Source organism: Lepidochelys olivacea (genome assembly GCF_965140295.1).
Source record: "Lepidochelys olivacea isolate rLepOli2 genome assembly, chromosome: 14".
Classification (NCBI taxonomy): Eukaryota; Metazoa; Chordata; order Testudines; family Cheloniidae; genus Lepidochelys; species Lepidochelys olivacea.
The window spans coordinates 19,821,679-19,836,747 of record NC_140424.1 but is presented as its reverse complement, the minus strand read 5'-3'; the positions used below and the strand labels follow the sequence as shown (position 1 = coordinate 19,836,747).

Below are 15,069 nucleotides of genomic sequence, written 5' to 3'. Positions count from 1 at the left end.
TTGTGTGTATAAAAAGATCTTCTGTACTTTCCACAGTACGCATCCGATGAAGTGAGCTGTAGCTCACGAAAGCTTATGCTCAAATAAATTAATAAAAGGCTAATTTACATGTAATACTAGGTAAACCAATGCCCCATTTACAGCATTGGGACTTTTACTAAATCCTAGACAGGAGATATTAGGTGTATGAAAAGACCGTGAGATATAGCTGACTAGCAAGCTCATAGCCTCTTATAATGCACTTTACAGCTATTAAAACTTGTTAATGACCACTTTTTAAACATGCAACTCTTTACACTTTACCTCAACTTCATTTTCTGGCAGGCCTTTGCAGTTTTATTGTGAAACTAGCTTATTCGACATGTTAAAATTCATCAGCATCAGAAAAACTAAACACTTAATTATAGTTTCACTTTTGGCCAGTATTAAATATACATTTATGACATTCATGAATACATTAAAAAAAAATCTTTTGAGGTAGTTTAATTTAAGAACCAGAAAGATGGAAATAAAATTCACTCAGGTGAAGCAATTTAATTTTCAATATTCTTACTGGGTCTTGTTATACCCTGAAGATTCCAGGGAGTTATTTCTCAAATGGAAAGCATTATGTGCAGTAATTACTCATCATCAAACAAGTTCAACTTGTTCCACCAAGTGCTTGCCTAGTAATACCTAAGTCAAATTGCAGGTTTGCTTCTGGAACCTGAACCAAAGGTTTATTTTTCTTAGGCAATTTTAAAGAATTTTGTTACCCGTAACAATAATATTTTTAAAATGTGCTTTAAATTATGCATTTTTGTCTTTTATACAACTATTGCTTAGGGCAAATTATGGTTAATCAAGTATGCTACTTGACAGAGAATCAATTCTAGAAGCCTATCTGTGATGAAAACACTAGTAGGCATCTTATAACACCAGTAAGTGCAAGATGTGCACTTTGTGACAAAAACAAAATAATACCCCAGCTCCACCCTGGCATTAAAGAATTTATAACAGCCAAAATAGCCACCCACAAAGTCACTGCTAACACGTAGCACCAGTGTTATAAACTAAGGCACATTAAGCCATGAACTAGTAGAAGCTAGCTCAAATCAACAAATACAACCTTTAAAAAGCAAATTTTAGTATCTTGAAACTTTGACAAATCCTAATGCGTTTTCATGGAATGGGAAACATTTTAAGTAATGTTACTGTCATAGATATTCAATTTTATGCTACAAATGCACCAACAAAGACAATACAGCATCTCAGAGCTTGTCTACATTACCCGCTGGATCGATGGGCAGCGACTGATCCAGCGGGTGTTGATTTATCGCGACCGCCAAGTGCTCTCCTGTGGACTCTGGTACTCCACCAGGGCGAGAGGCGCAGGCGAAATCGACAGGATAGTGTCAGACATCTAAGTACGTGGTCTTCAGCTACGTTATTCATGTAGCTGAAGTTGCATAACTGAGATTGATTCCTGCCCCCCCCACACACACACAGTGTAGACCAGACCTCAAAGTCAGATACTCCATGTTCAAAGAGCTCAACTAGATAAATATCAAGAACATACACTGCAGTTTTACGAAACACAGGTTGTTTATTTGGATCTTGATTCCCTTAGATCAAAGGGCCAAAACTTGAAGTCTGATTTCAGTGTTAACTCACTTTTTACCCAAATTCTCACGCAAATTACCCTTTACTTACTAGAGGCTTTCCTGAATAAGAAGTGAATGAAAAGGAAGAAAATTCAAAAAAGCCTCCATCTGGCCCAAGAATTGAAAAACAGAATTAAACTGCTTGTAGCACTGCTGACAATCAATTACAAAAGGATGCAGAAATTAAAAATATACCTTTGACTACAAGGCAACCTTTTGGCCATTTTAGCACTTTGTAGGATAAGGAGAGATTACAAATCACTTCTCTCGACTAAGTTCAGGAATGCAGAGCTCAGGCATAGTAATGAGGAAGAAAACTACAAATTACTGAAATTGTGGACTAGCAAATATGCTGCTTTATTTGGAGTGTTTTCCCCTCTCTCTTTAGCTCTGTCTGTCCCAATCCTATTTACAATATAGCATCAAATGCAGTTCTCACCACCTTTTAATTAGGATTGACCCCATAACATGCATCAACAATCCCAATTCCAGTTCAACAACACTGTTTTAGAACAAAGTCCTAGGTACAGGCAGAGTCAAAAAGAATTTGAGTTTTCCCTCCAGTGAATTGAGGTTCTAAGGTATATTAGATGTAACCAACTTTAAAAAGCTGAATTTCAAATATTTATTGGGTCTAAACAATATTAATTGCCACAATGAAAAACAATGGTTTTGGTTTCAAATTTCTTACCTGTACAACTGACGACTGCAAAGCTGTAATAAAACAGATGAACGTTTGATTTATAAATTAAGCCTTTTCCCCCCAGCCTAATGTGATTCTTGTATAATACGTATTATATAACAAAAGTGTTTCTTTAGGACTTGGGAATTCAAAGGCATCATTTGATAAAAAACCAATATTCTTCTTTCACAGAACTAATTTTCAAAAAAATATAAACTTTAGAAATCCCGTCAGAATTCATACTCAAGCCAAACAAATATAGTTCATTATTACCCATCATTCCACAATCTGTTTGCTTCTGCATTTATACTGGCAGCTAGATGCACTTTTTTTAAACATTTACTTTCAAAAATTTGGTCCTTTTAAATAAGGACTCCACAGTGCAGAGTTTGAAAGAACACAGAAAAAAAAACTCTGCTCCAAAGAGCTTACAAGGGACAAGTGGAAACAGACAGGAGTGCACAAGAAAACAATACTAAACAGCATGACAGGCTGTGGTCTCATCACACTCATAACCACTGCCAAGTTTTTTGTAGGCATCACAGCAAAGGAGAGTTTTAAGGAGGGATCAGGAGGACAATGAGGTGGCTTCATGGATGTTTATGGGCAGTAATTCCTATGCATGAGGGGCAGCATGCAAGGAAGTACAAAGGTGTTTGTTTGAAAATTTAATATGCAGTCAATGAAGGCTGGTCGCATTAGCTGATCGGAGGTAGGAGTTGACACCTCAAAACATATGAGAGATGATAAATAGCATGTAATTAGGCTGTGAAATGTCCTTAAAGTAAAAACAAGCATCTTACATGTGATGCAATGGAGAAAGGGTAGCAAGAGGAGTGATGAAAAGAGAGGGTGAAAGCGATGAGCTAGGAAAGTGATTTTTGCAGGAGCATTTTGAATGGATATGAGTGCAACAAATTACATTTGTCAAGGCCAGGGAAGAGAATGTTGTAAAATGATGAGAGCCTGGATTACATTAAAGCTGTGTGGATGGACAGGAAAGGCCATATCCTAGAGATGTTACGCAGAAAGAATCTACAAGATTTAGACACAGCTTGGATGTGAGGATCTAGAGAGAGGCCTATGATGAAGATCAAAAAAGGAGGGTGGGGGAGGGCTTGCAGTGAAGATTAGGAGATCTGTTTTAGCCACGCTTAGCTTGAGCTAATGGCTGGACATCCATGAGATGTCAAAAAGTCAGGCCAAGATTTTAGTCTGAAATAAAAAGACAGGTCCAGAATAGATGTAGAACTGTGAGTTGTCCTGTGGATGATAGCTGTATTTGTGTAATGTATTTGCAAAGGAGATAACCCAAAGACAAGGTGTAGCAAGAGAAGAGAAGTAGACCACAGGGCAGTGCCCTGTGGAACTCTCACAGAGAGTTGGAGAGAAGATGAGGAGGATCCTCTGAAGAAGATGCTGGAGGAGTAATTAGAGAGGTAAGAGAAGAACCAGGAAAAAAGTGCATCCCAGAAGCAAGGAAGGACAAGATTTCAAGAAGAAGAGCATGGTTGATTATGTCAAAGCAGCTGACAGGTTAAAGAAGAATAAGTCATTAGAGACTTTGGTAATAGCCATTTTAATTAAATGCAAGGGACAGAAACCAGATTTGGAGAGGGTCTAGGGAGGAAGTGGAGGAAAAGAACTCATTCAGTGAACTTAAGGAAAAAGGAAGATGGGGCAATAGTTGCAGAGTCAAATGGGGTCACAGTTGGGTTGTCCATAAGATGGGAGAGACTAAAGCATGCTTGTGTTGTGAGGGGAAAGAATGACTAGAGAGTGAGAGATTAAAGAGAAGGGCAAGAAAGGGGATGAGAGTGGTTTGCAAGGGAGGTGAGGAGATTGGATAGGATCACTGGAGTAAATGGAGGAGGTTGAGGAGGAGAGCAAATGAGAAACAAGAGAGAAGAAGAAGAGTTGGAGAGGAAGGGCAAGAGGTGAGAGGGAAGGGAGAAGTTCATTTGTGGTATTTTGCAGATATTTTTCTTGAAGAAGTGAGAATCTGTGCAGAGAGAGAAGTGGAGGCAGGAGGGCACCAGGGTGCAAGGAGGGAATCAAACGTGGTGAAATGGCCACTGAGATTTCAAGGGATTCAATTAGGATAAAGAAGTAGAGTTGCTTAACTAGGAAGACGGCAGATGTCAAAGTGGAGAGAACAAATTTGTAGAGAAGTCAGTCAGCATGATCACAGGATTCCCACCAGACACACTCAGCAGTGAGAGAGCAAAGGCAGAAGAAAAGGATGTCGGGAGGACGCGAAACATTTGCAGGATTTGGGGGAATTTTTTAAAAGGAAAAAAACACCTTTCAACATCCTTTGTATAAAAATGAAACAACACATTTAAGATTCCAACGCTATTTATACTTGGCACAAACCTCCCAATGGATCTGCTTAAGTCCCTCCAACGATTTTTCATTGAAATAATTCGTAACTGATCTGCAATGTTATAAAAAGATTTTAAGTCCAAACATGGCAATTTCTTGAATTTACATTCAGAAAGAGCCCTGCATCAACAGATATATGTTGCACTTTTAAAGTGACAGAAAAAACTTAAAAGTTTATGACTAAGTGATTCTCGGAACAAATGTGTAACATTCATTAATGTTCATTAAACGGGTTTAGGAAACATACAAACAGCCTATTTTCTGACGAGCACTCAGATATATTATTTCTGCAGAATTATACAATAACATTTTTGTAACAGAATATGGCTATACATAATGACATAATTCTAACACTTTTCCAAATTCCAAATTTCCAAAACTCAAAAAGTTTCCAATTTTCTACTTTTCCAAGTTTTTTTTTATTACAAAACATACTTAGCTTCTATGTACAATCATTACTTTAATAAAATAATTACATTAAGTGTCATTGTTATACTGCTGACATGCACAAGTACTTTTCGTAACAGTGCATCTGAACAACTTCAGGAGTCAAAAAAGCAGACCTATTTACTACCTACTTACCTCTTGTTCCCCTGCCTAAGTTCAGCTCCCCTGGGATACAAGAGTTAGGTTGGATGTCAGAGCTTTGGAAGAAATGAGACTAAAACTAAAACAAAATTCTGTAAATGCATTTGATTAATAAACATCTGAAGAATTTTACAGAATTTTGTTTCTTTACTTTTATTCAGATTTACATTCAAAGGCTGCACTATCCACTACCTTGAATCCTGTATAATTATTTATACCTATCAGAACAGAGTAAATTTAAAATGCTACTACTAGTGTGAGTGAGTGGCAAATTACAATTTGGTAGTGTTTTACAATCATTTTGCACAGTTGTACATAACACCCATTCCAGTGAAGGTTGAAGAGAGAGTCAGTAACTCCACCAACTAATTTATGGCAATCATGCTGGATACATATGCTAAATTTAATATCTATAAACTGCATTTCTGGGCCAAAATTAAGTAAGTGAAAAATTACATCAATCCAACCCAAATAGCAATATGAGGGATTGTCTCACAGCGAAGAAGGAAAGATGCTTCACTCAGTAGTAGTCTGGCAAACTGTTGTGGTTAACCCACACTTGTGACAATGTCTTCTCTATTCTTTTCAGAGTAACAGCCGTGATAGTCTGTATTCACAAAAAGAAAAGGAGTACTTGTGGCACCTTAGAGACTAACCAATTTATCTGAGCATAAGCTTTTGTGAGCTACAGCTCACTTCATCGGATGCATACTGTGGAAAGTGTAGAAGATTTTTTATACACACAAAGCATGAAAAAATACCTCCCCCCACCCCATTCTCCTGCTGGTAATAGCTTATCTAAAGTGATCACTCTCCTTACATTGTGTATGATAATCAAGTTGGGCCATTTCCAGTACAAATCCAGGTTTTCTCCCCCCCACATACACACACAAACCCACTCTCCTGCTGGTAATAGCTTATCTAAAGGAGATTGTAAGGGGGAGAAAATCTGGATTTGTGCTGGAAATGGCCCAACTTGATTATCATATACATTATAAGGAGAGTGATCACTTTAGATAAGCTATTACCAGCAGGAGAGTGGGGTGGGGGAGGTATTTTTTCATGCTTTGTATGTATAAAAAGATCTTCTACACTTTCCACAGTATGCATCCGATGAAGTGAGCTGTAGCTCACAAAAGCTTATGCTCAAATAAATTGGTTAATCTCTAAGGTGCCACAAGTACTCCTTTTCTTTTTTCTCTATTCTTGCTTGAGAATGACAACAGGTGGTCTCACTTTTATGATTACTCATGGATTTAGATCAGAGGTATATAACCTCACCAAGTAAAGCATGAAGGCTTGGCAGCACTGATGAAAACAAACAAAAATCACAACAGAAGAGAAGTTCTCGAAGATGGAGATTTTCATAATTATACTGGAGAGGTTTCTGAAAAATTATACATGAGAAAGAAACATAATAGTTTACATAATGTTGTCTTTATACCTATTATTCTCTGCTGCTAGTTTGTACAGTGCATGGGTGATCTCAGCACAGGCAAGAATGGCCCCATGCCGAGTGTGTAAATCTGTGCCCACTGCTAATGGTAGCAGTCTTGGCAAAACTGCAAGAAATGAAATAAAAAATAATAATTACATATTATATTACTACATGTAAACACTTCCGTCTAGAAATTAATGTGGAAAAATCATTTCTAGAAGTCATCTTAGAGAGATATAGAGCAAGAACTGTATCTTAGAGAGATACAGAGCAAAAATATTTTCAAATCCCTAAATCTGAAAATCACTTTTAGATCCCTAAATCTGAAAATCATTTTTAAAAATGGGAATAAGATTCGCCTGTGTTATCAAAATATACGAAGAATTTCCATTTCCACAGTTAGATTTTTCAGTTTGGTGTAACAAAAATGGTTCCCCACCCAAAGACACACTATGAGCAAATACTTCCTTTAGTTCTCTATTAGCCACATATTAAATGCATTGTATTTCATTTTATCTACCCTAACCACACATGTTGGAAAGATTTACACAAATCTGTAGCTTACTAGCTGTTACATGTGCTAGTCGAGATATCTTTGGGTTTCAAGATGCTCTCAGACATTTCTTGATTTTTTTAGTTTATGCATAAAGTGGTTCTTCAGTTGCTTTAGAATGTTGGTTTAAAAACATTAGTCACTTTACATTTTGGAGTGGCTTAAAGCTGAACTTGAAAATTCTGCTGCCTTTTCCCCTCCCCAAATTCATAAATCTCACTGCAATTCATAAAAAGAAAGTTTTAACGCCATCAAAATTACAGCACCACTGTGGGAAAAACCTTGCTTAATCTCTTATTAAGCCATATTAACTTGTATTTTGTTTAAGTCTTGTTTGTTGGTATGTTTTTGCTAGGTGCCCAGAAACACTTGATATGGGGTGCTACCTAAAACACAGATATATTGCTACTCACCCACATTTGTCATATACTCAGGGACCTGTGGAGTGAGGTTATGTAGAGCCTTGGTTGACAGTTCTCGAATAACACTGTGGAGATTAAAGAAAGTTTTTGTTCAGCTTCCATAAATCACTGTAATATCAGTTATTGACTGCTGCTCTTCATAACAAAAGCAGTTACATATTATGACCCCGTCCTGCAATCAGATCTGCACAGACCGACCCCTGCACAGCACAGAATCCTGCTGAATTCAACAGGCTCCATACAGGCCTAGTAGTACACCCTTGTTTCAGGGCTATTTCAGTACCTCAAGCTTCCTCTATCTTTTTGTGTGTGAGAGCATTTAACATTTTTCCAGTGAAGAAATGCATTTCTGTTATTAAATGGAGGAATGAAAAATTAATCAGCTTCATATATATTGTTTGAATTATATATATTAGGACTCTCTTCAGTAAATACTGTATCCCATGCTAGCCCACACACACTAAAAGACCCTCAGAGGGCACAAAAGGATAGAAATGTTGACTAAACTATAAGCTACACAATTATGTAAGACACAAACATGCTCTGAGAAACCATGTTAAGGAAATCCACAGGTGCCTTCCATAGATAATGAGAAATGTTTTACCTTCATTTTTAACATTGTTATTCTCCCTTGCTGATTACTACTCTTAATTCAGGGAGAGTCAAACTACCTTTTATAAAGAATACTGGCTAAATTATTTTTTTCTTAAGTGTAAGGAAATCAGAAAGAAAAAAGGAAAAAAATTTGTTGCTGCAGATGCTTTTTGTCATGGTCTAGCAAAAGAAACGGATAATTGTGGTCCCAGAGCAGCTAGACCATAGTTACAGCTTTTTAAATTTAAGTTTACAGGTACCTCATTCTTACTTCAAGTGGTGTTGGTTTTTATTTCTTTTTTAAAAAAGAAAGAATATTGAAAAACCTAGTAAATAAGCTTAGACTCATTTTAAAATACGTATATCTAACAGCTCACAAACTCAATAAGATTAATCACAAAAGCTCTGTGTAACATGTATATAATCAAATATACATTTTCACCACATCGAGCAATACCAATAATTATTACAAGTTGATGAATGCTAAGGGGGAAGTTTCTGGAAGCCAAAGGAAATCCAACGTATACCAGACATGTACAAACTATTATGGCTTCACTTATGCGTGTCATTCTATTTGCAAAATAACATTTAGCAGACTATTTTGTGCAATCATTCTAGAAGAATGAACACCTACGTTTGTTTTTTTTTAAACATAATAGGTCAAATATCAGAAATCTTAACTAAACAAATCATCCATTGGTTCCAAGATCAAAGGTTCCATAACAGTCAACATATTTTGTGCAACCTACTTTTAAAAATACTACTTTACATGGAAATTAATCAATTAGTTTACTCCTCAGAATTGATTTACACTGGTATTTCAAAAGGAGCCAAGAAGAGTAACGTGCCCAACTCCAATTGAAAATCCTTAGGCTTTTCTGAAAGTTCAAGCCTTAAAATACATCCTCACAATTATCTAACAGAAGTTTCTTATTAGTCTACTTCTAACATTTCTTGATTCTGCAACACTTACAACATAGTGAAATTACAACAGAAAGGACAAACTTGTGAATTCTGAGAGTCCTACACAGACACATGTATGAACAAACATTTAAACAATGTGAACTTAAACAAAACCGTGACTAAGACAATAAGTCTCACAAAGAAATGAATGGGTGCTTTGTTTTTCCCCTTCATTTCTCCATGACAAAATGAGAGATTTTAAGGAGAACCCTGTTTAGAATTCCTGGAGGTAAATTACCATTAAAAAATGTTTCTGATAGTTAATTCAAATATCCAATCCAGTTGAGAGTTGTCATGTAAAAAAGCATAGCTACAGTGTATGACTGTATTTCCACACCACAAATAAAGACACCACTCAATGTTATGGAATATGGCATTTCCCAAACACTAGTGGCCCAAACCAGGCAGCCTGCAGTTAGCTCTTGGCTACATGAATAAAAACTTACTGCTGAAAGAGACAAAGGGAGAGGAAAAGCAAAACAAATATGGATGGTAGCACTTCAGGGCTCATCCCATATCTGCCAGGAACATCATCATGAGCAATAAAAATAGTTTATAGTACTGTTTCATCACATCTGTGTTATACATACACATTTCAATCTTCATGCAACAGCGAATATAACTACATTTATCTTCACATATTAAGTCTACTTAATTAACAATAATTATATGGCGATGATGTTTACACTCAGATATACTACGTAATGTATTAAATAATGATGTGTTTTATTCACCTCCTAAAACTAGGTTTAAATGTCACGAAAACTAAAAACATGTTTTAAGTGGGGAGGTACCCAGATCCAACAGTGGGGAGATACCCACATCCACCTCTCTGCTATTGAAAAAAAATCAGAAGTGTTGGAATAATTTCATTATGTCCATGCAATCCATGATGTCATTACAGAGGGGCCAAATTTCAGTGCTGTTGTGACTCCATGAGTAAGTGCGAGTGCTTTTCATGCCACACTAGAAAGTTTAGAGGCCCCTCCCCACATTGAGAACCACTGATGTAAGCCATTGCCTGCCCAATCAAATACATTAGCAATTCTAAAATGTTAACATTTCTTTTTTTAAATGTTATCATTCATGGAAAAAAGTTATTACAAATTTCCAAGATTAAAAAGGAGCACAAATCTGTTAATACTTTTAAAAACGGTTTTCAGAGGGGCCTGTTTTATTAAAAAATAATTACCATATTATGATTTTTAGACGTTCTAAGGAATATGATTCAGTCCCTTAGTCCCTGATTCAGGAAAATATAACTAGCATTTGTAAGCCCCAGCACAATGGAATCTGATCCTGATCGAGGCTTCTAGTTCCTACCATCATACAGATAAGAACAAATAGACAACTACCACCCTCTCCCTTTAAAGAAAGATAACTGAAGAGTTCCGAAAAGTAAAATTTACAGAATTTTTGACTTCCAAATAATATAAGTTTCATGTTTGAAACATACCCATCCCAATGGTTGATCTTCATGTTAACCAGGTGGTCAATCATTGATTGTGTATATTCAGGAAAACTAGCAATGTACACACTGAAAAAGAAATAAGTACATCCATATATATAAAAGAATACAGAATGTATATCAGTTTGAATTTTGGCACATACAGTAGAACCTCAGAGTTATGAACACCTCAGGAATGGAGGTTGTTCGTAACTCAAATATTCATAACTGAACAAAATGCTATGGTTGTTCTTTCAAAAGTTTACAATTTGAACACTGACTTAAATGCTGCTTTTAACCATCTTCATTTAAATTAAACAAGCACAGAAACAGTTTCCTCACCTTGCCAATTAAAAAAACAAACAAACATTCTTTTTATTTTTTTTAGCACAGTGCTGTATGGTACTGGTGCTACCTCATGGCGTATTTCCAGTTCCAATTGAGGTGTGTGGTTGACTGGTCAGTTGGTAACTCTGGTGTTCGTAACTCTGAGGTTCTACTATACTGCTTTAAAGATTTTGTCCCCATTGCTTTTAATGCAATAACAAAAAAACCTTCAAAAATATACTACCCGTTTGTCTATTAAAAGGGGTACATAAAAACATGATATTCCATATTATGTAACATTCATTATGTTAATATTTACAATATTTTTCTTAACTATTTTGAGATCAGTGAACACCATTGCATACATATATAAAGAATTATATGATCAATAAATACTAGTAAAAATAAACTGCTTATAGATTTTACTGTTTAAATCCAATGATTAATACATTCTACATTTTTATAATTATTTTCAATATTAGATTGGGGAAAAGTGCTTTTTTTTTTTTTAATACAGTAATATTATACTATATTGGCATAGTGTGTGCATCATCCCCCTCTAGTGCTGGTGTACATGGAGGACAGTCTATTACTATGAGTTACTCCATTAGCTCAAGTGACAGATCTGTGCAGTGGATCTAAAGGTCCTAACTCTACTGCTGACCCACATAGTGTTAAAAAAGCAAACTGAAAACACGAACTCCATCATGTGGCATCATGTTGACACCCACATACCTCCACACCTCTTCAGGTCTGTCCACCTCCACATTCCCGTTCCACTGGTTTCAGTTCTAGTCCTTTGCCCAGTCAATTCCAGTTCCCCAAGCTCCTCGTCTGATTGATCTCAGTCCCCCCAACCCTACCTACGGACTCCCATTCTCCAATCCCTATTCCCCTACCTGGATACCAGTATCCTGGCCCAGCCATTTCCAACCTCCTATTGCCCAGTCCCACTCTCCCTGACCAGCCAGGCCCCATCTCCTTGTTTAGGCCATCTCAGTCTCCTTGCCTAGCCAGTCTCAGACTCCCATATATCCCAACTCCCAGTTCAGATACCCAGATCCGGCATGACCTGCATTTCACAGTTGCAATTGCTCACTCCTGGGCTGGAACACACCCAGTGCTGACAGAATGTTTGGGGAATTAGCTGCTAAAATCTACTGAGTACATATGAGCTGTGATTTTGTAAAGGCTTATTAACTTGGCCACATTTGGGCAGATTTTCACTGGAATGGCAAAAAGTACATCTCTGATACAAAGCCCCACCCCGCCCCACCCCCAGCCAAATTTTAAATGCCTGCTCTAAAACATAGGTACAACAGAGCTTCTTAAAGACAAAGTCACCAGATTTTTTTTATATGGACAAAACACTGTTTTTCATTGTTCTCAGAAATGGCTGAAGCATTACTACTGAAATTTAAAAAAGAAAAAGAAAAAGAAAAAGAAAAAAGTCAGCCTGAGGTAGACATTCAGCAAAGAAAATTTTAGCCCAATATAAGAAACTAAAACCTGGGTTTTTATTGGAAGTGTTGGGCAACTTTAATAATATGCAGGGCTACCAGTCCATCTAATAATAATGTGGCAATAGCCACACAACTTTTTATATATAATATTGTACCTCTGAAATATGCCTTCATTAATGAAAACAGTCAAATGCAGAAAATTATTTCTATCAGTTCAAAGGTATAGAACAATAAACATCCAGAGTCAGAACTTTATTAATGTTATGATTGCTCAAAGGAAGCAATGTACAGACTTTTACATCTACACACAGTCCCTTTATAGTTAATGGGAATTTATGCAGGCATAAGAGTCATGTGACAGACCTCTGAAGGGCTGAGATTCTAAATCAAAACTATGGACTCTGTACACCATGTTACTGCTTTTTAAAACTACCTAAGAAATTATACCTAAGCAATCAAGGAGAGAGGCCCTGTCAGAGAGGTCCATTCTTCCATCCATCATGTAATGGTGCATATTTTCTGTATAGACAATTAAATATATACCTATCCCCTTGTGCTTTGATGCCATTCACACAAAGAATTAAGGAAGTAATGAAGTATTGACCCAATTAATTACAGCTCAGATGGCACACACACTTCAGGATGACACACACACTTCAAGAACAAAATCTCGATTAAGAATAGTGAATATGGTTTCAAGGAATCACACTTCAGTAACTAAGTGAAATTCCTCTTAAAGTGATCAGTGAAGCAGAAATTAAGGAAAGAAAAGAGCAGCCATAGGATCTAGAGTGAGCTGGGAAATACTTTGTTATCTGCTTTGTAATCAGGCAAAATAAAGCAGGACTTTTTAATTTAGAATATTTTTGCCCTTAAGCAAACGAAACATTTTTATCATGTATGCTTAACACCACACTGAAAGTTACAATGAAAAAGAGAGCTGAACCAGAGAGCATGGAAGAAAAGACAACAGCATAGGCATCAACAAAATAATGCAAAAAGTGAAGAGAAACAAACTTCTCACTACCCCGAAGCCAGAAAAATCTACTACTTCTTTTAAGGCTGTGTACATTTTTAAAGTAATAGGCCATATGCTCTGCGGGTGCAAATTGGCGCAGTTAAACAGACTTCAGAGAATATGACCAATTGCATTTCCCTAGTTTGGTTTGGTTGAAGATTGCTTATATCCCTCAACTAGCCTATGTGTAGAAAAAGGATGTGGAGTAGGGAAAGGAAAGAGAAGGGATAAGGTGGGAATTATGGACAAATACAAAGAAGGATCAGTTAAATGAAAACAAAACAAAACAAAACACTATATAGCTCAAGCAAAGGGAATAGGATCATAATAAGATAACTAGAAAACATTAAACCTGTCGTTCTGCTTTGTGGGAATTAAAAAGCAGGTATGTGTACAGTGTGCGCCATTTCCCCATTTGTTGTCCTGGCATTTGGTCTGTACCTCTATACTGTCTGAGTGGGCACGACGCCCCACATTGTTATATCTGTTATATTTTAAAATGCATAATTCCTTGTATGATGTGTGCAACAGCCATTCTTTTTCACCTCTCCTTACTGAGATGGAACAGAAGACTGAAACAGAGAGGGGGGAAATACAGGATGGCCAAAACTGCAACATGCTTCTGATTTTAAGATGGCACTCCAAATAGTGCAACAATAAAGAGAAGTGTAGTCACAGAGATAAGGGAATATTTAAATCATTACACTGCTAGCTGAGTAGGTTCAAGTCAAGATATAGAGCACATAGCAGAACACCACATCCTGAAGCAAACTCAAAAAAAAAAAAAGCTCAATATAAAGAAGTTAATCGTCTACACTGCAACGTAAGACTGTGCTTGAGCCCAGGCTCAAGCACAGTCCCCCTTGCACCTACACTGCAACTGCACTAACCCAGGGCTTGGACCCAGGGTCCCAGGACCTTGCAGGGCTGGAAGGTCCAAACTTGAGTTAAGTATGGCTTGGACCCAGGATGTAGGGTCCAAGCCATACTGCTTTGCAGTGTAGATGCAGCCCCACTTGACTCGAATCCCGGAAGTCAGCCAGAAAAATCCCACAATTCCATGGGACAAGTTCCTTAGTCCTCTCTATCCCAAAAATCTGCCGTCCACTTTTCTGAAAATGAAAGACACGCTCACTTTGCGAAAGGCAGCAGCTCCGGGCAGCATTAACCTATTCTCTTCTGATCACCAATCCACAAGCACACTATCATAGAGCCTCCTGGGTTTGAAATGGAGAGCGAACTGACCAAATCTTTTGCTAAGCAAGTTGCTTCAAATTTCCTGTAACATCAGGACAGGCAGCAAAGTTTTCCCACAGTGCACCACGGTCCTAGGACTAGAGTTGCCACATTTGGGGACTGGGGGAAAAGGGGATGAGGCGCTAGAGAATCTGGCATATGGTTACTATAACTCAGGTTTGTGTATTGCAGCATGGATGCCAGAGCCCTAGGTTCAAGTACAGGTTAGAAAAGTCTTAATGTAGGGTTAAAATACAATGTAGACGCACAACCCCAGGGCTCCCTAACATGGATCAGCTGACTCAAGTCC

General features: G+C 37.2%; 1 protein-coding gene across 4 annotated transcripts in view; it reads right to left on the bottom strand.

Annotated features, from left to right (window-relative positions):
- Positions 1-15,069, bottom strand: part of TBCD (tubulin folding cofactor D) — a 259,864-nt gene that overhangs the window by 100,359 nt on the left and 144,436 nt on the right. For all 4 annotated transcript variants that reach the window (XM_084646626.1, XM_084646625.1, XM_084646628.1 and 1 more), the window contains exons 19-23: positions 10,725-10,805; positions 7,703-7,776; positions 6,743-6,860; positions 4,702-4,762; positions 2,335-2,357 (exon numbers count right to left, since the gene is read on the bottom strand). In XM_084646626.1, coding sequence (XP_084502752.1) covers positions 2,335-2,357; positions 4,702-4,762; positions 6,743-6,860; positions 7,703-7,776; positions 10,725-10,805 — 357 coding nt within the window. The remainder of the gene's footprint in view (positions 1-2,334; positions 2,358-4,701; positions 4,763-6,742; positions 6,861-7,702; positions 7,777-10,724; positions 10,806-15,069) is intronic.